A 27,986-nucleotide genomic window follows, 5' to 3' on the forward strand; every position below is an offset into this window, starting at 1 on the left:
TTTGAGAGTTTTTGTACAACATCATTTTGTACCTTTTGTGAAATCCAGGTGATGCACGTCTCAACCTTTTCACTGGATTAAACGTGATTTGGGTACCATTTTTAATGAAATCATAACATCTTTTAGTTTGTAAATTTAAGGTCAATTTTAAAACTTGGGAAAAATTAGGTATTACAGAAAGATCTGAAGACTGACAGTTGCAGCCAAACTATAGCCTCACAAGTTTTTAACACTAGTCAATATATAGTGAGAGTTACAAATAAACTTTGGGGGATGCAAAGTTGATTTTGCAAGAAACTAAATTACATCTAATACACTAAAAATCTTGTGTGTACTTCTTGCCTACGTTTTCATTGTAAGTTCCTATGCCCATGTTTACAATTCAAGCTATCTGTGTAAACTTGTTAAGCTCTAATTGTACTTTCTTCAAATAATGGGGCTGCTGTGTCACTACTAGCTGGGTTTGTGCATAATTAAAAGCTTATCTAGGCAATTTCCATTATAGATGTGGGCGAGAAAATGTATACTGCAAACAAAGAAGTTAGATTTTAAAATGAGGACTGAACTACAGAACTTGTCCTTTGCCCAATGATCATCAGCCTTTAAACCCTGCTCACCCTGAAGACTACACTTGACAACCCATGCACAGAGTGATGGGCGATCAACTACAGCAGGAAATTACTCATGGTAAAAAAAACCCATGATATTATGAAAGTTCAGGATTTAAACATCAGCCGAATAGAAAAGTGCTAAATTAAGCTCGGAATGGGTAATTGTAATTGGTAAGTGTCTGGCTTATTCTGCCTGTAAATCACTGCAATTCCATTATTTGCTTTGTGGAAAGCAGCCCTAAATTACATGCACACATTAATCAACGTTGTAAATTATGAAAGTGCTTGGGTTAATCCCTTGATAAAAATTGAGCTGGTCACATGTGTGCATGTGTATCATATTAGGTAGCATTTTTTAAAAATGCCATTGTTCTTCCCTTGTGGCTAGCTCAGTACAAGACAGCCACCACAATATTGGAGAGATGTCATTTGGAATCTTCCTTAACCTGTGCTGATGCCCTGTGTTTGAATGCCAGGGGATTTGATATATTTTTATTTCCCTAAAGATTGACTAATTTTCTACGTTGTAAGGTATCTAAGTGCCCTGTCACCAGATCCAAATTTCCCAATGGAGGTTGGCAGATTTAATGGCTGCCCTGGGAATGTAGCTTCTCTCTTCTGTTTGGGAAATATGTGTTCTAATGATCTCACTAATGGCCCATGTGTATCCATGTGGTTCAATTATTTTTATGGTGAAGACCTTAATTAGCAATAAAATAAAACTGAGGATTTCTGAGGACTAAGCATCCTAGTTATCAGTATGTTCTATCTATTAATGTTGCATTTCTCATTGAGAATCAGGACTCACTGCACCATAATTAAGTCAGTCTTTCCTCAAATTACAAAGCTATAAAACATTGCCTCATTCCGTCTTTTCTTTGGTTTTTAAAAATATGAACATGGCAATACTGATAATTACCTCTTAATCTATTACAGCTTTTCAGCACTATCTTCTCCATGTATCTTGGTCCTTACTCATTAGTTTCTTGATAAACAAAAGAAAAGTTAACAGATGAATTTTAGCTGACATTGGTATTTGAACTTTGTTTCATTTTCTAATTATTTTGCATTCTAGGTATTGTCAGGTGGGAGAAGGGGCATTGAACAAAGCATATATGGAGAACAGATGCTCTAACTCTACATGTATTAACTTTACATGTATTAAATATCATGTTTATAACCAGATATAAATTTTTGCACTTAACTGTGTGAAAATGTAGGGACAATGTAACATGAATAATGAGATTACACATTTTAAACAAGAAGTCTTCAATTTTATTTTTCTACATTCAGTTATTGTATGATAAATGGCTTAAACTGATTTGCTACCAAAGTAGTATAGTACAACTTTAAGGAACCAATATACAAGATGACTAGAATTTGAGGGTTATTTGTGAGTCTGAAAAAGTTAATTTAAAATTGCAAATAAAAACATTATAAAGGAGTTTCCTGAACCAAGGCAGCTCACCAGACAGCAAATCACCGCGTATCGGTTCATAACATATTTCATTGAATGCTATCATATGCTTTAAAGTAAAATAATCTACTTCATTTGATACAACACCTAGTTCCAACTACAACATTCAAATTATACCTTCAGTGTCAAGGGGTTGGAGGGGGGCGGAATCTGGTACCCTTTTTGAGAGAACATAAGAGCTGCTTTCTGGCCTCAAAGATAAATCTTAATTTAACAGGATAACTTAGTGTTGGCATCAGACTTATATCGTTCAATTTAATTGTTAGTTTTCAGGCAGTGCAATATTTTGGTTTAGAGGTAATGACTTTTGTACAACAGGAATTAAAACTGAACTCAGTTTCTTTGTCCATGTGTGTATATCATATGGAATCAGAGTTAGTGTTTTGGCTCAGACCCTTTTCTCACTGAAAAGGATAAACATATCTGGAAAGAAAATGCTACCTCCTTATAAATTCAGTTTGGAGACTGAAAAAGAAAACTAGTGATTTTATTTATGATGCTTTTATTCCATGCATTATTGATCATTTCAGTGCTAATAAAAATCTCCTATCACATTTCTAGGAATCTATGTTTGGTGTACAAATTCTGCTTAGAGATGTTGCCTGAGAAACATACAATATCTTTTTTATCTTGGTGTTTCACTCCAGAAAACAGCATAGACACTTATTAGTATTCATCTCTCCTTCCAGTGGAAGATTTCCTCCAACATCGTCATAGGTGAGATATTCCGTATTTACCTCCATTTGTATTGGTTTTAATTTTTCTGTTACGCATTCAATACCTGCACGTTCTCCCACTGGTTTTGCTGTGAAGAGCATGTTGCAGACTTACAGATTTTAGCCTGATGTGAGGTGAAATGGACAATTTGTCAGATTTTTCCACGAGAGCAGCTGATTTAGAACAAGTATTCCTAGTTGGACAGGGATTGACTGCAATTGCCTGGAAATCTCTAAAACCACATATGTGTTCAGCCATGATCTTATTGAATGGCAGGGCAGGCTTGAGGGGCTGAATGGCCTACTCCTATTTCTTATGTTCTGTTATTGTTTCAAGAGGGAGCTTTCTAAAAAGTGATAGTCACCTGACTGAGTTACTCAAGGCAATAAAAAGTTCCAGTTCTTCAGATATTTTCATATAATGTCCTAAGGTCATAGCACAGGCCCATCCACAGCACCAAAAGCATATGAATGGACTAAGATTGATGGTTGATTTTTATAGCTTTCATGACCTAGGGTAAAAATCCCTTCGCTGAAAGCATAAACATTATGTAATTCACTGCAGGGACAGTTGGTGAAAATCTACTTAATTTAATTACATGAATGAAGAATGAGGGAGAAGAACAATTATGAATGACGCGGCAGAACTATTCAGCGCTGCACGTTTTATTGAAGCAAGGTCCAATCTTGTCCTAAGGTTTTTTGTGTGTTTCAACTGTATGAAAATGATCTGACATTTCCAATGGAACATCTGGATCACTTGGGTGCTTCCTCTCCCTGCTCTGTTCATTCTTGGCTCTTGTCCATGAAGGGGACTTTAAATGTGTTCCACGTGAGATGATTGGATACATCAATGGTTGGTTCAATTCTGTAAAGTAAAAAGTAACAATTAGCTGTATGATGAATCTTAGAAACTTCATCCCCAAGATGTAAGATATATCTTGATACTTTGGTACGATGAGGATGTTTTAGTTATTGATTTTTATACTTTAAAAAAATATATATACACTTGAGAGATTTTTTTTGGATGTTTTAGTAAAGTTCACCTCAACTACAAGGGACCCATCCTTTGTAAGGTAAATGCAATAATATGTCATGTGATCAGGTGTTACATGTCATCTGATGAAATAGGATCAGGATGTCATCCAAACACCCTAGGAATGCCAACAATCAGATGTGGTAAACCCTATAAGTCAGACCTTCAAGTACTTTTCCCATCATCTTGTCCTTGGCTCCCTGTCTTAAAGCACTTTGTGCATATTTGTGTTTGCTGATTTATGGGCTGAATTTTCCCAAGTAGCAGGTTATCCCAATTAAGAGGCTGCTGCTGGGACCACCATTCAATTGGAGACAGCGGCCTGCCTCTCAGAGCTGCCAGCCCAATCAGAGGGCCGCCAGCTCGGCAGCACCACCAAGAGAAGTGGCTGCTATTGAAGCTGCAGGAAGGAGGAGGAGGCGCCTTCGTGTTGAGGCACCCTTGAAGGTCAGGTACATTTTTTTCACTGTGCTGGGACCAGGTAGGCAGGCCCCAGCATTCAGCGAGATGAATGCTCCAGCAGTAGCATCGGAACCATGGGGGCTGGCATTGCTGCCAAGGGGCCAAGGAGTGGTTGTAAAGGGTGCCTCACTCCACCCCCCCCAGGAACCCACTGGGAGAGCCATGGTTTACCTGGCAGCCTTCCCAAGCAGCAGGGGCCTGCCCCAACACTGGTAAAATGATGGTGCAGGCAGGAAGTGGTTGTTAATTCGTCAATTAATTGGTTTAATTAGCCACCCGCCAAGAAGAGGCAGGTGGCTATGCTGCTACCATTCCTGCCATTGAGAATATCCCATGGCAGAGGGAAGACAATGGCCTCCAATTCCAATCCCTACCACTGCCATCAACAGATCAGAACTAAGCTCTGCAGTCCTGCCACATCCAGTCATGAATGATGGTGGACAATTAAACAACTCACTGGAGGTGGAGGCTCCACAAATATCCCCATCCTCAATGATGGGGGAGCCCAGCACATCAATGCAAAAGACAAGGTTGAATCATTTGCAACAAATTTCAGTCAGGAGTGCCGAGTGGATGATCCATCTCGGCCTCCTCCAGAGATCCTCAGCATCACAGATGCCAGTGCTCAGCCAATTCGATTTATTCCACGTGATATGAGGGAGTGGCTGAAGGCACTGGATACTAAAAAGGCTATGGGCCCTGACAACATTCCAGCAATAGTACTAAAGATTTATTCTCCAGAACTTGCCGTGCCCCTAGCCAAGCTGTTCCAGTACAGCTACAACACTGGCATCTACCCAACAATGGGGAAAATTGCCCTGTACACACAAAACAGGACAAATCCAACCCGGCCAATTACCACCCCATCAGTCTACTCTTGATCATCAGCAAAGTGATGGAAAGTGTCATTGACAGTGCTAGCAAGCAGCATTTACTCAGCAATAACCTGCTCACTGATATTCAGTTTGGGTTCGCCAGAGACACTTGGCTCCTGACCTCATTACAGCTTTGGTCCAAACAAAGAGCTGAACTCTAGAGGTAAGGTGAGAATGACTGCTCTTGGCATCAAGGCAGCATTTGATCAAGTGTGGCATCAAGGAGCCCTAGCAAAACTGAAGTCAGTTGGAACTAGGGAGAAAACCCCCTACTGGATGGAGTCATACCTAGCACAAAGGAAGGTGGTTGTGGTTGTTGGAGGTCAATCATTTCAGACCAGAGACATCACTGCAGGAGTTCCTCAGGGTAGTGTCCTTGGCCCAACCATCTTCAGCTGCTTCATGAATCGTAAGGTCAGAAATGAGGATGATTGTTGATGATTGCACAATGTTCAACATCATTCGCGACTCCTCAGATACTGAAGCAGTCCGTGTCCATCTACAGCAAGACCTGGACAATATTCAGGTTTGGGCTCATAAGTGGCAAGTAACATTCACACCACACAAGTGCCAGGCAATGACTATCTCCAACAAGAGAGAATCTAAGCATCTCCCCTCGACGTTCAATGGCATTAGTACCACTATCCCCCACTATCAACATCCTGGGGGTTACTATTGACCAGATACTGAACTGGACCAGCCACAGAAATACTGTGGCTATAAGAGGAGGTCAGAGGCTAGGAATTCTGTGGAGAATAACTCACCTCTTGACTCCCCAAAGCCTGTCCACCATCTACAAGGCACAAGTCAGGAGCACGATGGAATTCTCTCCACTTGTCTGGATGAGTGGAGCTCCAACAGCACTCAAGAAATTTGACACCATCCAGGACAAAGCCCACTTAACTGCCATCCCATCTACCACCTTCAACATTCACTCCCTCCACCACTGACAGATTGGCAGCAATGTGTACCATCTACTAGATGCACTGCAGCAATTCACCAAGGCTCTTTCGACATTACCTTCCAAACCCATGACCTCTCCCACCTAGAAGGACAAGGGTCACAGATGCATGGAACACCACCACCTGCAAGTTCCCCTCCAGGTAACACACTATCTTGACTTGGAACTATGTCGTCTTTCCTTCACTGCTGCTGGGTCAAAATCCTGGAACTCCCTTCCTAACAGCACTATGGGTGTATCTACACCACATGGACTGCAGCAGTTCAAGAAGGCAGCTCACCACCGCCTTCTCGAGGGCAATTAAGAATGGACAACAAATACTGGCCTAGCCAGTGAGGCCCACATCCCATGAAAGAATGAAAAAGTTTTGTGAGGCTTCCCATCTTCAGAGAGCTAGTAAAATCCAGCCCATGTTGTCTTTAATAAACATAAGTTTCCATAAAAAAAACAATAATGTCCTCGTAATGTAGTCAGATATTCACCATTTACACAGCTTCTAAGTTTTGATACAAAAAAATACATTTCAGGCTCAAAAATGGGTTGCTGTCTTAGAAATTAGCATTGTTTTAACTGAATTTTAGACAAATGAAGAGGGAAAGGGCTTGTTGTTATTGGAATGGGCAGTAGCCAATCAGGATGAACCAAATAATTCAAATTCCTCTTTCAGCTACATTTAAATCACTTGGATAAACAAAATGAAATTCTATTCACCATTTGTCTACAGGTCTCCTTTAGGAGCTTACTGCCAACAGTTGTAAATAAGTGTTTACTGCATTCTATTTTCAGCTGGGAATGGTTTTCAAAATAAAATGGGTGAAATCTTATTTTAAAACTTTTCTTTATCTGCTATTTAGGTTAGCTTAACCTAGATTTCCAAATCAACACCTTAACCACAATCAATGCAGTGTTCATAAAAACTGAGTATTATATCCCCCCGCCATCGACCATAAGGCTTCATGGTCTAGGTGGCATTCAGCTATGATAAAAGCAAAATACTGCGGATGCTGGAAATCTGAAATAAAAACAGAAAATGCTGGGAAAACTCAGCAGATCTGGCAGCAACTATAGAGAGGGAAACAGTCAACGTTCCGAGTCTGTTTGACTCTTCAGACTCTGAAGACGAGTTATACGGACTTGAAACATTAACTCTGTTTCTCTCTCCACAGATGCTGCCAGACCTCCTGAGTTTTTCCAGCATTTTCTGTTTCTATTTTGGCATTCAACTATGACTGCTATGCTCCAGTACAAAGGAAGAGAAATCACAGAAACTTTGTATGTGATTCACAGTCAAGAATGTTCACTGTTAAGTCAAAAAGCTTGCACAGATCTACAACTCAGCTATAAAGTTGATGAATTGGAAAACCTTGAAGAAACCAGAATCAGGATTTCCCTGGAACAGCAGGTGAAGGAACCAGACAAATATGACCAAACATAACCATGGCAAACTGCAAACAACAGTAGATGCATTGTCATGCATTCCTTTTGGGAAGTCTGAATAGGAGGGTATAAATCTTGTTGATGATGTAAAGTCATACAGTTCACTGACTACAAAATTCCTACCAGCAATCTCACAGAGGCTGAACGAAATATGAGGAGCACAAAAAGCAGACGAAAATTGTGTTAAAAATAGAGAATACTGCAAAAATGAATCGCCAAAATATGTTTCAAACAATCTCATCCTGAAGCAATACTTCAAGCAACACTGACATCTCAGTATTGTCAACGACTAATTAACTTATGATGAGGTCCTTCAAAGAATACATAAGGGACACCTAAGCATTACCAAGTGTCGTGTTAGAGTGCAAAATTCAGTCTGGTGGCCAGGATTCTCAATCACTAGAGGAAATGATTTCAAGCTGCATCACTTGTGCAATCTATCGCCGACAGCAGAGAGAACCACTGATGGTGTCTCATGCCCATCCAAAGCGTGGGAATGTCTTGGAATGGAGCTTTCTGAGCTCAATGGTATTATTGCTGACTATTGCTCCAGATGGATTGAGGTTAAACGTCTTTATGGTCCAACCTCAGAAGCAGTCTTTAATTCACAAAAATAAATTTTTTGCCACACGTGCATTCCAGACCTTGTCATTTCCAACAATGGTCCACAATTTGCAAATTAAGGGTTCAAGAAATTTACAGACTATGGATTTGTCCACACAACCAGTTCACATAGGTACCCACAAGCAAATGGGAGAGGCCAAGAGAAGAGTAAGAACATTAAAAGCTTTGTTGAAAAAGAATGATACCATATCACTTCATAATGGGCTGGCTCTATCAGCACTTCTGATGGGAAGAAGACTACGGACTCAACTTCCTGTTCTTCCATATAGACTCTTGCCATGTCTAAAAACAACTGATATCAATAGAGTAAAGGAGAAAGAGAAGGAGTATCATGCAAATCAGACCAGAAACTACAACCAATACCATAGCGTGCATGATTTACCAGAACTCCAACCAAGTGAGTCAGTCTGGATTAGAGACCAAAATAGAGAAGGCTAAGTGTTGGAAAATACACAAAGTCTGAGATCGTATCATGTAGAGACTAGAGAATAGGATAGTTAGAAGAAACAGAAGCGCACTCATACCTACAAGAAGACCACCATCAATGGAATGGACTAACTACCCATATGATCAGGAAGATAACCTGAACAGAGAACCAATAGATAAAAACAAAAAGCTAAAAGCTACTGCGGATGCTGGAAATCCAAAACAAAATAAAAACAGAATTACCTGGAAAAACTCAGCAAGTCTGGCAGCATCGGCGGAGAAGAAATCAGTCAACGTTTCGAGCCCTCATGGCCCTTCGGCAGAACTGAAGCATAGTTTCAACAAGGGAGAAATATAAATTGGTTTAAGGTGGGTGGGGGGGGAAGAGACACATTGAGGGTGTGGTGTGAGCAGATAATCAAAAGATGTCAGAGACAAAAGGGTCAAAGAGGTGTTGAAGGTGGTGGTCTTTGTCTGAGAAAAGTGCTAATTAAGAATGGAAGACAGGATATTCAAAGTACAGCTCTAGTGGGGGTGGGGTGGAAAGACTAAAGGTTTTAGTTTTAGATTTAAAAATAATGGAAATAGGTGGGGAAAGAAGAATCTATATAAATTATTGAAAAAAAAGGCGGGTGGGGGGGGAAAAGAAACTGGGTGGGGATGGGGGGAGGGGGAGTTTAAGATCTAAAGTCGTTGAATTCAATATTCAGCCCAGAAGGCTGTAAAGTGCCTAGTCGGAAGATGAGGTGCTGTTCCTCCAGTTTGCGTTGGGCTTCACTGGAACAATGCAGCAAGCCAAGGACAGACATGTGGGCAAGAGAACAGGGTGGAGTGTTAAAATGGCAAGCGACAGGGAGGTTTGGGTCTTTCTTGCGGACAGACCGCAGGTGTTCCGCAAAACGGTCGCCCAGTTTGCGTTTGGTCTCTCCAATGTAGAGGAGACCGCATTGGGAGCAACGAATGCAGTAGACTAAGTTAGGGGAAATGCAAGTGAAATGCTGCTTCACTTGAAAGGAGTGTTTGGGCCCTTGGACGGTGAGGAGAGAGGAAGTGAAGGGGCAGGTGTTGCATCTTCTGCGTGGGCATGGGGAGGTGCCATAAGTGGGGGTTGAGGAGTAGGGGGTGATGGAGGAGTGGACCAGGGTGTCCCGGAGGGAACGATCCCTACGGAATGCCGTCAAGGGGGGTGAAGGGAAGATGTGTTTGGTGGTGGCATCATGCTGGAGTTGGCGGAAATGGCGGAGGATGATCCTTTGAATGCGGAGGCTGGTGGGGTGATAAGTGAGGACAAGGGGGACCCTATCATGTTTCTGGGAAGGAGGAGAAGGCGTGAGGGAGGATGCGCGGGATATGGGCCGGACACGGTTGAGGGCCCTGTCAACGACCGTGGATGGAAAACCTCGGTTAAGGAAGAAGGAGGACATGTCAGAGGAGCTGTTTTTGAAGGTAGCGTCATCAGAACAGATGCAACGGAGGCGAAGGAACTGAGAATGGGATGGAGTCCTTACAGGAAGCGGGGTGTGAGGAGCTGTAGTCGAGGTAGCTGTGGGAGTCGGTAGGCTTGTAATGGATATTGGTGGACAGTCTATCATCAGAAATTGAGACAGAGAGGTCAAGGAAGGGAAGAGAAGTGTCAGAGATGGACCATGTGAAGATGATGGAGGGGTGGAGATTGGAAGCAAAATTAATAAATTTTTCCAGGTCCCGACGAGAGCATGAAGCAGCACCGAAGTAATCATCGATGTACCGGAGAAAGAGTTGTGGGAGGGGGCTGGAGTAGGACTGGAACAAGGAATGTTCCACATACCCCATAAAGAGACAGGCATAGCTGGGGCCCATGCGGGTACCCATAGCCACACCTTTTATTTGGAGGAAGTGAGAGGAGTTAAAGGAGAAATTGTTCAGTGTGAGAACAAGTTCAGCCAGACGGAGGAGAGTAGTGGTGGATGGGGATTGTTGGGGCCTCTGTTCAAGGAAGAAGCTAAGGGCCCTCAGACCATCCTGGTGGGGGATGGAGGTGTAGAGGGATTGGACATCCATGGTGAAGAGGAAGCGGTTGGGGCCAGGGAACTGGAAATTGTTGATGTGACGTAAGGTGTCAGAGGAATCACGGATGTAGGTGGGAAGGGACTGGACACCAATAGTCTATTAAGGTTCACATGCTACACTACTGAGTTCCAGAGAGAATATGGAGAACTTGAATCCTATGCAACCTCAGAGAGAGATCAGAACAAGATCAGGGAGATTAATGAAACCACCACGGCGCTTATTTCTGTGAGCCTGAGATGAAGGGAGTGACTTTGGCGGGGTGGAAGGGGGGAATGTAGGATAATGTAAATAGTATTTATTAGAGGCACAGATTTGGGGGGAGATGTAGTATGAACATACAAATATGCGAACAAGGAGCAGGAGTAGGCCATTCAATCCTTCAAGCCTACTCTGCTAGTTAATAAGATCATGGTGGATCTGATAGTAACCTCAAATCTGCATCCTGCCTACACCCAATAACCTATCACCCCCATGCTTACCAAGAATATATCCACCTCTGCCTTAAAAATATTCAAAGACCCTGCTTCCAGCACCTTTCCAGGAAGAGAATGCCAAAGGCTCACGATCCTCAGAGAGAAAAAATTTCGCCTCATCTCTGTTTTAAATGGGTGATCCCTTACTTTTAAACAGTGACCCCTAGTTCTAGATTCTCCCACAGGAGGAAACATCCCCTCCACATCCACCCTGTCAAGACCCCTCAGGACCTTGTATGTTTCAATCAAGTTGCCTCTCACTCTTCTAAACTCCAGCGGATACAAGCCCAGCGTGTCCAGCCTTTCCTCATAAGATGACCCACCCACTGCAGGTATTGGTCTGGTAAACCTTCTCTCAACTGCTTCCAATGCATTTACATCCTTAAATAAGGTGACCAATATTGTACACAGTACTCCAAATGTGGTTTCACTGGTGCCCTGTATAACTGAAGCATAACCCCCCTACTTCTGTATTCAATTCCCCTTGCAATAAATGATAAAATTCTATTAGCTTTCCTAATTATTTGCTGTTACCTGCAAACTAGCCTTTTGTGGATTCATGCACTAAGACATCCAGACCCCTCTGCACCTCAGAGCTCTGCAATCTCTCACCATTTAGGTAATATGTTTCTTTTTTATTATTCTTGCCAAAATGGACGATTTCACATTTTCCCACATTATACTCAATTTGCCAGATCTTTGCCCACTCACTTAACCCATCTATATCTTTTTGTAGCCTCCTTATGTCCTCTTCACAACTTTCCTGCCTATCTTTGTCTCATGAGCAAATTTGGCAACTGTCCCCCCATTATTCAAATCATTTATATAAGTTGTAAACAGTTGAGATCCCAACACTAATCCCTGTGGCACACCACTTGTTACATCTTGCCAACCTGAAAAAGATCCATTTATGCCTACTCTCTGCCAGCCAATCTTCTATCCATGCCAATATGTTACCCCGTATACCATGAGCTTTTATTTTCCGCAGCACCTTTGATGTGGCACTTTATCAAATGCCTTCTGGAAATCTAAGCACAGTACATCTGGTTCCCCTTTATCCATAGCATGTTACTTCCTCAAAGAACTCCAATAAGTTGGTTAAACATGATTTCCCTTTCACAAAATCATGTTGACGCTGCCTGATTACCTAGAACTTTTCCAAGTGCCCTGCTATAGCTTCTTTAATAATAGCTTCTAACATTTCCCAATGACAGATGTTAAGTTAACTGGCCTGTAATTTCCCACATTCTGTCTCTCTCCCTTTTTGCATAATGGAGTTACATTTGCTATCTTCCAATCTAATGGGATTTTCTCAAATCCAGGGAGTTTCGGAAAATTAAAACCAATGCATCAACTATCTCACTAGCGACTTCTTTTAAGAGCCTAGGATGAAGTCCATCAGAACCCGAGCACTTGTCCGCACGCAGCTCCAACAATTTACTCTGTACCACTTCTCTGGTGGTAATTTTCCTGAGCTCCCCACTCCCTGCCATTTCCTGATTTATAGCTGCTTCTGGGATGTTACTTGTATCCTCTATAGTGAAGACTGATGCAAAGTACCTCTTCAATTCATCTGCCATGTCCTTGTTTTCCATTATCAATTCTCCAGGCTCACTTTCTATAGGACCAACACTCACTTTGTTAACTTGTTTATTTTTAAAATGTTTATAGAAACTCTTACTATCTGTTTTTATATTTCTGGCTAGCTTTCTCTCGCACTCTAATTCTTCCCTCCTTATTAATCTTTTAGTCATCCTTTGCTGTTCCTTATATTCTGTCCAATCTTCTGGCCTTCCACCTATCTTTGCACAATTATATACTTTATCTTTAAATTTGATGCTATCTTTAACCTTTCTAGTTTACCAGGGATGGTGTGTCCATCCCCTGGACTTTTTCTTACTCGTATAAAAGGTTAATGTTAAATATGTAAATATATAGTCTACATCATCAGTGACGTAAGATTGCATAAGACAAGAGCATGGAGAACCTCATGCTGAGTCCTTATTGTACATAGCTAGTATAATATTCAATAAAAGCTAGAGTTTACCAACAGCCTTTCCTCCAGCATTATTTATAAGTCCAGACCCATGACTGTCACACCTTAAGACCCACAACAATAATAACAGAGCATGCGATACAATCTAAAAACGCTGGTTAGTCGTTGAAATTGACAGGAACACTCTAATCTGTAAAGTTCTTTAATTAAACTGAGTGACATCTGACTGTGTCTAGAATTGGGAGCAGGGGATGGGGGAGGAGTGTGTGACATGTTTCTGCTAACTTTTAGGCTATTTTTAAATATGCTATGTTTACAAATAAAATGAAATACATGATCAGTTTAAGTGTTGAGGAGCATATAATTTCCCTTCCTCCCCCTCCCAACTATAAGAAGGGTAGAAGTGAACAACAAGCTTGTGGTACTAAGTGCTGCAATTTTACCTTAATATTTAGCATCGTGAAACCATGTAAAAAAGCTGTAGCTGTTTCCTCTGTAGATAAAGCAGTTCCCACATACCATTTAAGCCCAAATTTTCTCGATGTTGCAAAGTGGAATTTTACAGTATTAGTTATACATAGAAGTGCACACAAATTGCCCCACAGAAAAATGCTGTTTGACCCATTTTGGTGTTTATTTCCTAAATGAGCAGTCATCCTAACTCTACTGCATTTCTGTTCTCAAGTCCTTTTATCCAACTTTCCTTTAACCACCAATCTTTATGTTCTATTCATAAAAGTTGTCCTGATTTGTGCTTCAATCCATAAATCTGGCAGTTATTTCTACAGGCTTAAATCCTCTGTGTAAAACAAATTTTCCTTGCAGTGCCATAAATTATTTACATGTTTAGTTTATACACCATAGAGTTTATTTTACTCTTGTGTAAAATTAAAGAAAAATGGTTTATCTAAAGTGATACTTTTTACCAAGTGCTCAAAGTGAAATACATCCAATCCAAATTGGATTGAATCACATTTATACGGATCTTTAAAATCTTATTGTATTAAAATGAATAAATGACATAATCATGAAGCGACGTTGTAAATGATTACAAGAAAGAATTAACCACGCAGTGAGCTACTTTATAAGCAATTTTTTAGCTAAATCCTCACTTAAAAATCCATAATATGTATAACTCTGAACAACAAATCCCAATGAGCTTCACAGGAGTGTATTTGGAGAAAAAAATATATTGAGCCTAAAAAGGAGATATTAGAACTTAAGGAGTGTCTTAGAGGAGGAGAGGCAAAGTAATTTAGAGAGGGAAATGTAGAACATGGGGCCTAAATAGCTGATGCAAGTCCACCAATGCCGGGGTGAAAGGAATGGGATGCACAAAAGGCCAGAGTTGGAGAAATACAGAATTCATAGAAGAAAAGCCTAGAGGAGGTCAGAGATGCAGAGACTGAAAGGGAATGTAGGTCAGCAGCCTGACAGTGAAAAGCTAGCAAAGCCCCTGGAGCAGATGAAACCCCTGCTGAAATTCTGAAACTCAGTGGAGATATACTCCTGGCACAGCTGCACAATCTCATTTCCCTCACCTGGGAAGAAGAGGGAATCTCAGGGTCAGTGTGATCATGACTATATTCAAGGAGGGAGACAAGTCCGATTGTGGTAACTACAGAGGGGTTTCCCCGCTGTCTGCCACAGGGAAGATCATTGCAAGGATCTTCCTCAACCGCCTCCTCCCAGTAGCCAAGGAACTTCTTCCAAAGTCACAGTGCAGCTTTCGCCCATCGAAAGGCACCACAGACATGATTTTCATTGTGTGGCAAACTTCTGAAAAGTGAAAGGAACAGCACCAACTGCTGTACGTGACCTTTTTTGGCCTCACAAAGCCTTTGACTCAACTGTGGAGGCTTATGGAGTATCCTCCTCAAAATTGGCTGCCCTCAGAAATTTGTCACCATTCTCCACCTACTCCACTATGATATGCAAGCCCCAATCCTCACCAACAGACCCACCACAAACCCCATCTCAGTGCAAACTAGGGTCAATCATGCTGTGTCATTGCACCAACTCTTTTACATTTTCCTCGCTACAATACTGCACCTCATCTCCAGCAAATTGACCACAGGCGTGGAGATAATCTATAGAACGGACGGGGATGTGTTCAATCTATGCTGTAGTAGAGGTGGAACCGAGAACATTTATATTCTGGCTATATATCTTGCTGTTCTTTATTTTTCTTTCATTTCAAAGTTCACTTCTCAAGCAACTGAAAAAATATTGAGAAATAAACTGTTGCTTAAATAATGATTAAGATTTGTACAAGGAAGAAGGAGAAGAGATTATTGGAGTGGGAATAGGTTAGGTTAAGCACTAGTAGAGACCAGCTGGGCCAACTTGTCTATTTCAAAACTCTTGACTCTGTGGAATACTTTCTCCAAACATTTTAATTTTCAACATCTGTTTTGAAAGATACAGATCACTAGCTATGTTGTTTAAATCCTACAAATAAGTATAATTTTGATCTAATTTATTTATCTCAAATCTTTTCCCTTGAGTTTTAGTCTTCATATAAATTTAGTTCTAATTTTAATTCAGTCATCAAATATGCAATCATTATGTTTCACGTCTATTTCCTCTTCATTTTCAGAATGGAATAGCACTGAGCAGGGCTAGAGAGCTCGTCTTCATCTCAGCATGTGCTCACTGACACTGACCTGTAGATGAATCGTACGGTGGATTCTCATCATCAGAATCAGCAAAAACCTCTGCAAGTTCTTGGTCGGACATGTCTGTGAGTTCAGTCAGATCCATGAGGTCAAAGTGTACCTCAAGAGATGAGACACTGCTGAGAGGCTCTGTGAATGCAAACACATAAAAGAAAATTCTTGGTATGCTAGGAGGACCTTAGCAGTCAAGCTCAAAAGTTACTGGTATCTATAAAATATTTTTACATAAAATGCAGATTTTAGTGGGTGTAGCATTGCTCAGAGTTGAATTCTGTGCAGAATGTTGAGTGACACCATGCCATAGAAGCATGATTTCCAACAGAATTTGCTTATTTTTGGAATTATCTTGTCTATTTCACCCACCTGTTTGTGGGTTGTGCTGCACTTCACTGTGATGGGAGACAGGGGATAGGAAATCTATCTCCTTGTAGCTAAGTTGTGCTAGCCTGCATGTCAGGGGGCAGAGATGTGTTCTTCAGTGGTTAGTCACAGGTCTGCAGGAGAATTGCAGCATCTCAGACTGCTGCCCAAAATGGTTCATAGAAGAAGTGTGTGTACATCTGTGTACCCTTCTGACTTCAGCTCCTCTAATGGTCATTCATTGTGAGGCGCTTTGGGGTGCAGTAAGCCAAGTGTATGAAAGTGAACTGACCCCTCACACGCTCTGCTGCATGACAGTTGTGAGGTTCTGCCCCTTTTAGCATTCTTTCCACTTCTCCTCTATCTTGTCACCCTATCTCTTGTTCCCAGCCCCTTTCAGACTTTATACACTGCCTTTTGATTTGAAGGCAGACATAGTGCAAAAAGAGGAGATGTATTTGTGGGATTTTGTTAGTGAAGGTGCAACTCCAGAGAAGGCTGGATAAATCAGTGTTTCGGCAGTGTTGATAAATGCTAGACAAAGGGTTTAATTTGAAGGTGGTAGTAACTATCATGCTGAGTGATGTATAATTTGCCTGTCAGCTCTTGGAAGAGGATAATATGACCCTTATGGAGGAATTGGCCAGCATGCTGATGCCTTTCCTGTGCCATTATCAGAATCTACTTAACGTGAATGCACGTTGAGTTCTGGTTCTATCATATTGAAAAGGGGATCAACAACTCCCCACAGGCTAGAATACTTACCGAAGAGATTTACCAGAGTAGTTCCAAGCATGAGGAATTTTAGCTGCAAGAGTAGGTTGGAGAAGCTTGGGTTTCTCTCCTTGCAGCAAAGGAGATTGAGGGGAGATTTTATAGTGTTGTGCAAGATTATGACAGGTTTAGATAAGCTAGACAAAGAAAAGCTGTTTCCATTAGCTGATGGTACAAGGACTAGGGGGACACAGATTTAAGGTTTTGTGCATGGGATGCAGGTCGGATGTGAGGAAGAATATTTTTCCAGAATGAGTGTTAATGACCTGGAACTCACTGACTAGGACTGTGGTGGAGGTGAAGACGTTCAATGATTTCAAATGGAAACTGGAAGGGAAATAAACTTGCAGGGCTACGAAGATAAAGCTGGGGAATGGGACTGACTGGATTGCTCTGCAGAGAGCCAGTATGGACTGGAGGATTCTAAATGTCAGTTAATTTTTTTTTGCTTTCAATTGAGAAAGGAGAAGGACAGGAGTTGAAAGTTCAGAAATCAATGCCAAAATAAAATGTGTGACCTGAGCATTATTAATTTATATAATAAATTTTTTATATATATATATAAAATATTATGGAATAAAAGCAACAGTATAAGCATGGATAGAAAATTGGCTGAGTGATAGTAAGCAGAGGAGTTGTGAATGGTTGTTTTTCGAACTAGTACAAGGTACATAGTGGGGTTCCCCAGCGGTCTGTGTTAGGATCCCTGCTTTTCTTGATATATATATTAATGATCTAAACTGGGGTGTGTGATCTCAAAATTTGCAAATGACACAAAACTTTGAGGTTTTGTGAATTGTGAGAAGGATAATGATAGACTTCAAGACAGGATGGTGAAACGGAAGGACAAGCGGCAGATGAAATTTAATGCAGAGAACTGCAAGGTGATTCATTTTTGTAGGATGAATGAGAAGAGGCAATTTAAAATAAAGGGTACAATTCTAAAGCGGGTGCAGGAACAGAGGGGCCTGGTGCTATGTGCACAAATTATCAAAGATGTCAGGGCAGGTTGAGAAAGCAGTTAATAAAGCAAATGGGATCCTGGGCTTTATAAGCAGGGACATGGAATACAAAAGCAGGAAGTTAGGATAAACCTGTATTAAACACTGGTTCAGCCTCAATTGGAGTATTGTGTTCAGTTCTGGGAACCACACTTTAGGAAGGATGTGAGGGCATTAGAGAGGGTGCAGAAAAGCTTCACAAGAATGGTTCCAGGGATAAGGAACTTCGGTTACATGGCTAGATTGGAGAAGCTGGGACTGTTCTCCTAGGAGAAGAGGAGGCCAAGAGGAGATTTGATGGAGGTGTTCAAAATCATGAGGGGTATGGACAGAGTAGATAGGAAGAAACTGTTCCCATTGGTGGAAGGATCGAGAACCAGAAGACATTGATTTAAGGTGATTGGTGAAAGAAGTAACAGTGACATCAGGAAAAACTTTTATTACGCAGCGAATGGCTAGGATCTGGAATATATTAGCTGAGAGTGTGGTAGAGGCAGATTCAATCGAGGTATTCAAGAGGAAATTGGATAATTATCTGAAGAGAAAGAAAATTTGCAGGGTTACGGGGAAGAGGCAAGGGAGTGGGACGAAGTGAGTTGTGCTTGCGGAGAGTCAACATGGACACGACGGGCCGAGTGGCCTCTTTCGGTACTGTAATTTCATTTTATAAATCATGTGTTGCAGAATAATATAATTCTTCTTGATGAGTTCTCCAATTCATGTCCATGACCTCCAATATAAGGGCAAGGAAGGAGGTCCCAAATCCACCCCAGCCAGAATGGGGATCAAACTCTGTGCTGTTGGCACCAATCTGATCTGCACCAGCTGTCCAGCCAACTGAGCCTGCTGGTCCCCAAAGAGTTTGAGTTGCTGTGTTGTAGTCCTGGAGCTATGGGTAGTGATGGCTCCAATTTTCTTTCCATCGTACAGCTGACCAGGAATCTCTCCCACTCTTATCACCCGCCTTGGGGGTATGTTGGAAGGATTTACATGTTGAAGCATATTTTGCCACATTACGGACATACCTTCCTTGGCCATCAACTCCTGGAGTAGGACTTGAACCTAGAACCTCTGGCTCAGAGGCGAGGATGCCACCCACTGCGCCACAAGACCTCCTCATTATAATTATCCAAAAATTAATTTATATGAACTACAAAAATACTAAAGAATTTAGCCTGAATAGTTTACCTCTAAAAATATTAATTAGACCTCAGCTGAAATATTGGGATGTAACTTCCTGGGAATGGCAATCAGCGTCGGATTAGCACTTTATGCCCACTTACCTACACCAAATTTCTTCCGTGCCTATCTCACCCGACCTTCCAGCTCCGGCCAGGTGAGATCCAGGCAGCACAGCATCGAAGTCCAGCACTGTTGAACTGAAGCACTACCTGCTGTAAAGCAGGTAAGTTTAAGCATCCTATTGAAAGTGACAGGCCAGGGAGAATGTAAGTGCCTAAGGTAAGTGAAAAGGATTTGTGGGGAGGGGTGTTCGGAAGTCAGGTGGGGGTGCTGGGGGGGCCGGACATCCGGAGGGCTGGGGGGACGGTCAGACATCCGGAGGGCTTGGGGAAGGGGGGAACATCCAGAGGGGTAGGACATCCAGAGGGGTTGAGGGAGGGGGGAACATCTGGAGGGGCAGGACATCCAGAGGGGTCGGATAGCCAGGGTGGGGGCTGCGGGGGTCGGACTTCGGGAGGGGGGTGGAGCGGGCCAGACATTCGGGGGCTGGGGAGGGGGGTCAGACATTCGGGGAGTGTGGGTCGAGCATGGGGTTTGGGGGGGGGTGTGTCAGGTGAGGAATGCTGTGGGGGGTCTGTGGTTAGTCAGGGGTGGGGGAGTCCCCTGGGGTGTCGGGGCTGTGTTGGGGGTGGGGGGGGGGGGAGTCCTGTGGAGGAATCAGGGCTGTGGGGGGAGTCCCATGGGGTTGGTCTGGGTCTTTACAAAAGTTACCCAGAAGTTAGAAGAGGTTTTAATTCTTCTAACTTTTTCTGAGTAACTGTTGGTATAACCCCAGCGGAGCCAACTGAAGTTTGCGATTTAAACTGCATTTTCGGATGGTTCTCAGCGCAGCGCAATTGTCCAGTGGAAGTGTGCACTTCTGGGCAATTGCTGTGCAAACCCTTACCTGGGAACTTCCCAGAGGGATTCCCCTGCACACCTTTGGGGTACCCCCCAAATCTGCACTGGGAAGCTCGGAGGTTACAGCCCAGTGTGTTCAATTCTAGGCACCACACTTTAGGAAGGATGTCAGGGCTTTAGAGAGGGTGCAGAGGGTATTTACTCGAATAATGTCAGGACTTCAGATATGTGGATGGATTGGAAAAAGTGGGATTGTTCTCCTCAGACCAGAGAAGGCTAAGGAGCGTTTGATAGAGGAGTTCACAATTGTCAATAGTTTTGATAGAGTAAATAAAGAGAAACTGTTTCTAGTGGGAGAAGGGTTGAAAACCAGAGGACACTGATTTCAAGTGATTAACAAAAGAACCAAAAGTAACATAAGGAAATTCTTTTCACACCGTGTGTTGCTGTGATTTGGAATGCACTATCTGAAAGGACGGTGAAAACAGGTTCAATGATGACTTTAAAAATGAATTGAATTAACACTTGAAGGGAAAAATATTTGTAGGGCTATGGGAAAGGAACGGGGGAGTAGGACTAGTTGGATAGCTCTTTAAAGAACCGACAAAGGCATGAGAGGCTGAATGACCTCCTTCTCTGATGTATCATTCTAAGATTCTATAATCGAACAAGATATAAAACGTTTCCCTCTTTTTATGTTTCCCAAACATAAAACCAATGGGCAAGCAGATAAACTATTCCCAAACATTTGCCAAAATGGCTTTCAATCTGAGGTTGGACTGGATTAATATACCTGCAAATTTTCCCTTATTTCTTGTTTGCTAACACAGCTTTTCCAAATGGTGAATAAGATTATAAACCGACTGTTTGGAAAACTGGGAGTAAAAATCTGCATTGCACCAACTCATGGCACAATGTACAAAAGCATTAATGCATATATTATGCACTGGAACATTACTGAAAATGTTTATAAACCAGAAGGACTTTGTTCATTTTACAGTTAATTATATAATCAGATTCAGAATGTTATGGATGCATTTCAGGTAGTAAAAAAGCAAGTTAATATATTAGGGCAGTTAATACATACGCCTTCTCTCCACCACCTGCAACAGTCCTGATGTGGAAATTGGGATTCCGTCCTCGTCATCTGCAGGGGCAATCCGAGATTCTGAATTCGCTGACTCTTCTTGACCCTTTGGTTTCTTTGGACTCTGTTTGCTTTTATCAAACTCTCCTAGATCAGGGGAATGTGAGAGAAAGGAAAATACGTTACTTTAAAAATGCATAAAGCTTTTTACCCACCACTCCCATCCTCATTGCCCTAAACTGGTTCTTGATTCTCCGAACCATCATTTAAAATTCCTCTTCCGTGTCAATAATCCCTCTGTGGTCACACCAAATGTGAAAAAATTACAGTATGTGTCTCTATCTATGTAAAGATATGTAAGGTGCATGCAGTATATATAATTGTGTATGTGTGCATTTAGTGGAATGTGGGCATATTTGCTTGTGGAGTGTCTGAAAGTGAGCAAGAACACAGGCATATTTGATTATGTCTGGCTTTGTCTGTGGAGAGAATTCTATAAATCATAGTGTGGTTCTTGGTAGCATGTAGACTGAATTTATATGTGTGCACACGTAGAGGGTAAATGCAGTTATACTGTGTGTGTGTGTGTGTGTTAAATATATGCATGTATTGAGCTATGTATGCATTTAAATATTTGAGCTTGTAAGGAGGGGGTAAAGTATGTCTTATCTATTTTCGAAAGTGAATGCTTGTATTTATGTATATACTTTTATTTATGCCGAAAGAATATGTACGTGTGTGTTAATATAGTGTGTCCAAATGGAGAGATTTCACTGTACAAATCATTTGTGTAAAGCAATTGCTGTTTGACTTGCCTCCATCTGGTAAGGGTGGTAACTAATTAATTTCTCAGCTCATACCTCATTAAATATTGACAGCTGCTTTGGCAGCAAGAGCACAATGGTATGTTGCCAATAAATAACTATACAACATGGCATGAAGGAAAAGACCAAATAGAATCCGCTCACATTTCAGAGATGGTGCATTCTAAAAAACAATTCACAGTAAAGAATATTCAATTATGTTAAAGTCAAAAAGAAAAACAAACAAAACCACACTGAGTAGATGATAAAAGCAGCAGTATACAGGGCCAAAAAAACCTCTCTTTCTTCTGTACTGTTTTTAATGTTACTAAAAACAAAAAATAATCAGATATTATTAAAGTTCCACTGCCTCAGGCAGTAATTACTAAAAACATAAAAAACAATCTCTCTTTTATCATAATGTTAAGTTCTACCAGAGATAGAACTTCAAATGTGCTTCAGAGTTTAACAAACCTATTATCACTGAAGTAAAATCGTAATCCTTTAAGAGCACCTCAGCTAAAATATGTAAAAAGTATGTCAGTGTATTCATAGTAAAAGAAAAGAATGATTATGCTAAAATTGTGAAATACTGGACAAACACTTAAGATTTGACAGCATCCTTAAAGAGAAAATACAGGTGTAGGTCCTTGGTATCTTTTTTCCTTTGTTAACAGGTAACTGAAAGAAAACCAGCACCACACTTATAGCCCCAAACCAAGCTACTGAGAAATGTGCATAGGTAGAATTGTGTTTACCTAATATAGAATGATCACAAAGGACATAGCTTAGTTATTTACTTAAACCCAACTGTTAGCAAGTTGGAGTATTCTAACTGTGGGAAGATTCTTCACCCCCAGTAATTAGATTTGTCTCTCCAGATCACATTAAGGAGCTGCGTTGGCTGGTCAATCATCAACAGCATCCTGGAGTACTGCAATTCACCTGATCCAGGCGCCAGATTATCAAGCTTACCAGTGAGGGTTGACATGCTTCTATACTCCCATCCCTAGTCTGTTAATTTGGAACCTTCTTGACCACAAATAGAGCCTCCTTAAGTCCTGTTCCCAAGAAGGACTTTGTTAGTTGGTCATTAAATAATTTGGAAACATGGGTTTGACCCCTGACTAGTTGATAGGCAGATAGCAGGAACACTACGAGTGCATGGTGAGCAGTACAACTTGCCATAAAATGTGAGGAATTTGTTATCACCCTCAGGCCACAGCACGGGTGTGCAATATGTCCCCTTGTACTGTGAAGTTCCAGCAGCAGCTGTCTGCTTCTCTGAAATCCATAGTGGTAATCATGATCTCTAGTGCTGACAAATGGGTCTAAACCCAAAATGTTGGCTCATAGAAACAGACCCAAGTTACAACATGGAAACAGGCCATTCAGCCCACCCAGTGTGTGTGTCAGCAATTATCTTCCACACCAACAAGTAGTCCTAATCACATTTACCTTTCCTGTTCCCATATCCATTCATCCAGCCATCCAATTTAATCTTGAATGTTGACCTGGTTTCTGCCTCAACCGTTAATGCTGGACTTGAATTTCACAGCCTCACAACTCCTTGGGCAGGATTTTTACCTTGTCGGACGGGCCCAGGGGCAGGCGTGGTGGGCTGGCCCAGGAGTAGCCGTGAAACCGACCGCCACCCGCAATCGGGCCCTGCCCGCGATTTCACGCTGGCTGGCCAATTAACGGCCAGCCAGAGTGAAATGCGCACTGGGAGCCTCAGCACTGCCAGAGTGGGGGAATGGTGGGGAGGAGGCTGAGTGCAGAAGTCAGCGCATATGCAGGGGATAGTGCAGTGAAAGCTCCACGAAGGCAGTGAGCTGCCTCAGGGAGCTGAAGATTTCTAACATTCAAAATAAAGATTTTAAAATTAAGGTAAACATGTCCCCTCACGTGACTCTGTAACATGAGCAGGGACATGTTAAAAATTAGATTTTAACATTTTTATTTTATTTTTAATTAACATCGGAAACCTCATTCCGCCATGGATGAGTTTCCTCAAAAATCCAAAGGCCACTTGGCCTTTTTGCCCGCACGCCAACCGTAAAGTTTGGACAGGCAGGGAAAAGTTCAGTTTAATTAATTTATTAATGGGCTTCCCTCCCTAACAGCACTGTGGGTGTACCTACACCACATGGACTGCAGCGGCTCAAGAAGGCAGCTCATCACCACCTTCTCGGGCAAATAGGGATGGGCAATAAATGCTGGCCCAGCCAGTGAAGCCCACATCCCGTGGATGAATTAAAAATAATTAACAGCCCTCTTAATTGTTGGCGGGTGCGCTGCCAACTCCCACACGCACCCGCCAACCGAAATATCGCACGAGTGCGCGACAATGTTGGGACGATCGCCTGATGTCATCGAGTGCTATTTCACGCTCGTGTGTGTGTCAGGCACGCGCCCGCACACCCAGCTGAAAATCCAGCCCTCTATGTAAAGTGACTTATCTTGCTCTCGGTCCTAAATCTTTTACATTTAATCTTATATCCATGGCCCTTAGCTCCAGACTACTCAATTACTGGAAATAGCACTGAGCCTACTTCCATTCATCATATAATGTTTGCTCTTGTTTCTTTCACCAAAATTTATCATCTCACACCTATTGATACTGAATTCTATCTGTCAATTCCTTCCTCGTCTTGTCAATATCTCTTTATAGCTTCCTTTGGTCTACAAAAGAACTAAGCTTTATATATTTGTAGCTCTGTAAATTTTGATACCACTTCCCTTAGGCTTGTATCCACGTTGATATTCACAGATATATACAGTGAACAGAAGTGACCCCAAACTGAATCCTGTGGGATATCAATATCTAAACTCAACCACTGTGGGAAAACTGGCCTAGCGGAAACTGGGCAGATGGGCAGTTAAAATCACCCAGGTGACCTACCCACCGTTGAGCCTTCTGTATCCCATGATTGTTAACAGGTTTCTGGATGGGCAGCTATGCTGCGTGCCCAAAGGCAGCAAATCCATTTTTAAATTTGCAGATTATGATTCAATTACATCAATAGGTCCTTACTGCAATTTTAACTCCAACCTGAGTATGGAAGCTCCTGCAGTTTTCCCACCTGGCTGAGCCAGATCAAAAGAGGATTGGGACATGACGAGGTCTAGGAAAGTATACTTTTCACTTTTCCTTGCAGAGCCACTGGAGCCCCACAAGGGAAGTTTAGGCCTCTCTTTCCGTCCTTCTTGCCAGGAGTTAAAGTCTGGGCCTTACCCCCCGTTTTCTCCCTTCTCACTAATTTTTAATCCAGTTTGCTATTCAATCTCTCACTCCATAGCCTTTACTATTCTTTAGTGCTTCTCCATGTGAGGCCTTGTCAAAGGTTTTTCTGAAGATCAGGTACAATACATCCGCTACATTTCCCCCATCTAATGTATCTATTACCACAAACAAAGAATTGTATGAGGCTTGTCATGTGTGATTGCCCATTTTGACAACTGCTCTAGCTACTTATTTTCTCTTTACACATGCTGATGGACTACTATGACTTCCCAACATTTAATGGTTTTATCTTGCTGTGATAGTGAACTGTCGATCCTGTGTTTCACAATTATTGTGCATTTATTTTGCATATAATTTTTGCTGACACTTTGTAGCATCCTTCTAATGTCCTTCAGGGAAAGAACTCTGCCATCTTTACCTGGTCTGGCCTACATGTGACTCCAGATCCTCAACAATGTTGTTGACTCTTAACTGCCCTCCGAAGTAGCCTAGCAAGCCTGTCAGTTCAAGGGCAATTAGGGATGGGCGACAAATGCTGGCCTTGCCAGCGATGTCCACATCCCATGAAAGGATTTTTTTAAAAATTAAAATTGGGGAAACAGTCCTTTGACCTGCATCAAATAAGGAAATCAATATTTTCTTAAATTGCATCATGGAACTTATAATTTGTATGAAAGAATATTTTAATATTTAATTTATTACCCAGTTGATTCCCATTTTGTGTCAGCTGTGACTCAGTTGATAGCATTTCTGCCTCTGAACTACAAGGTTCTGGGTTCAAGTCCCACTCCAGAGTTTGAGCACATAAAATCAAGGCTGACAGTTCAGTGCAGTACCAAGGGAGCACTGCACAGTTGGAGGTGCTATCTTTCAGATGAGATGTTAATCTGAGGTCCCATCTGCCTGCATAGGTGGATGTAAAAGATCCCATAGCATAATTTCGAAGAAGAGCAGGGGAGTTATCCCTGGTGTCCTGGCCAATACCTGGTCATTATCACATTGTTAACCACATTCATAAATGTTAGCAAGTACAGATCTTAGTGATGCTGACAGAACTAAAGCAGAATTTTGTTGCTCTATACTTGAAAAGGACAGTGAGAGCCACAGTCTTCTCAACAGCTACTGCTAATGCTCTTTGATAATTATCAGATAGGAGACAGGGGGATATCTTTTTTTTGTTGGGTAGATTAATTGACTATTCTAACCCCTACCCTACTCTGCTACAAGCCAGAATGCATCACGTCTGTGAAGGACTTATTTAGTCACTAGTGGAGAACCCCTTAATATACCAAATGTTGTGAACTCTTTAGTACACCCATTTACTTAGCCTTTGCTAGTGAACTGCCCCTTTTCTGCTCCAAGATGATTATGCATTTATATTTCTCGCATATAACTTTGCTGATTCTGTGATGTACCTATCAGCTGAGGATTAACCTTCTGTAATGATTCCGTAGCACAATAGTTGTAGAGGAGAGAAGGAACAGTTCAGAACTTGGTCTCTGTTAATTTAACCCTAGATAATTCCATACACATATTCACACCCAGCCGCCAAATTCGGTAACTCCTCAAAAAAGGGCCCGGGGATTGCAACACACGATTTGACCATGTCTGTTGCTTCTGATGCAGGCAGCACACAAACTTCATGCTGCCTGTTTATTTAAATATTTGTAGCACGCAGCGAGTGCTAAGCACGTTGTTGAACGGAAGCACGCCGTGGCAGGGAGCACAAAACATTGAAAGGACTAACGCAAATTCAAGCCAGCCCGCACTACTTGAAGCTAGCCTACACTTCTTAAAGGGGTGGTGCACTCTGGCTGGAGCAGGTGCCGGTACATTTAAAAGCTAGCTTAGAAAATAGAATAGAAAACATTACTGCAAGATAAGGTTTTATTTAGTTGAACTGTAGTGTAGTGAATAAGGCAGACTTGAAAGTTTTCCAGGAAGAAGCCTTTGGCTGCAAAAGTTTGAAAGATAGAAGAGTTTTTAAAGATGTAGTGCTGCTTTGCAATTTTCAAATAGAGAGCAGACAGATAGGAAGTTGAGAACACACAAATAAGAGGAAAGAATATGTGCAGAATAACCTGGGCTTTGGTCAGGAATGGAAATTACTGAAGGGAAAGGTTAAGTGGTAAAGGGAGCCAGTCAAGGGGAAGAAGATAGATACAAGCCTGCTAAAGAAAGAAGAATGGTAGAAACAGAGGCACCTTGTGCTTTGAAAATCAGTACAGCAAGAGCACACATGCTTACACGTGTTATACTCAATCTGTTAAACCTGCTTTGCTTGTAAATTACTTTATTTCCTGAAGGAAGAAATAAAGGTATTAGACTTCTCAGCATTCACTCTTGCTGCACTACCCAGGTAAAAAGAAAGCATCCATCTTTTTACTAACGTGGCCAGGAGGCCCTCCAGACAAGCCCTGCAAAGGCACTAGAACCATATCGCCGTGGCAGTACTGTAGCCCTCAGGACCTGGATGCAGTGTCACAGAAGTTCGATGTGTAGTCAACTTCAGTGAATGAGCCTTCAAATGCCATATCCCACTAATTGCACCAATAGCCTCACACATTGCTTAATGCACCACACCTTTATCATTCCTTCTTTCAGCAGCTTGCGCAGCTGTGTTGCCGCTGTTCATTCTCCCTGTAGTCCAAGGGAGACGGAAATTATTGTACCCATGGCTGCAAGTGGCTTGTGCAGAAATCTTGAAGCAAGGACAAAGTTCTTCACGTGTCATGCCAGTCCCTGTAGACTTCAGCAACTTTAGACAAATCTGCAAACCACAAAACACTTCTACAATCACAGCAATAGCCA

The 27,986-nt window shown here is 41.9% G+C and overlaps 1 protein-coding gene across 1 annotated transcript in view; it reads right to left on the bottom strand.

Moving 5' to 3' along the window:
- Positions 1–1,863: 1,863 nt before the first annotated feature.
- dbndd1 (dysbindin domain containing 1) overlaps positions 1,864–27,986 on the bottom strand; it is a 35,882-nt gene continuing 9,759 nt past the window's right edge. The window contains exons 2-4 of the mRNA XM_078544465.1: positions 21,126–21,272; positions 15,810–15,950; positions 1,864–3,672 (exon numbers count right to left, since the gene is read on the bottom strand). Coding sequence (XP_078400591.1) covers positions 3,497–3,672; positions 15,810–15,950; positions 21,126–21,272 — 464 coding nt within the window. The 3' untranslated portion in view covers positions 1,864–3,496. The remainder of the gene's footprint in view (positions 3,673–15,809; positions 15,951–21,125; positions 21,273–27,986) is intronic.

This window comes from Cetorhinus maximus, chromosome 6 (assembly GCF_964194155.1).
Source record: "Cetorhinus maximus chromosome 6, sCetMax3.hap1.1, whole genome shotgun sequence".
In the NCBI taxonomy this organism is placed as follows: Eukaryota; Metazoa; Chordata; class Chondrichthyes; order Lamniformes; family Cetorhinidae; genus Cetorhinus; species Cetorhinus maximus.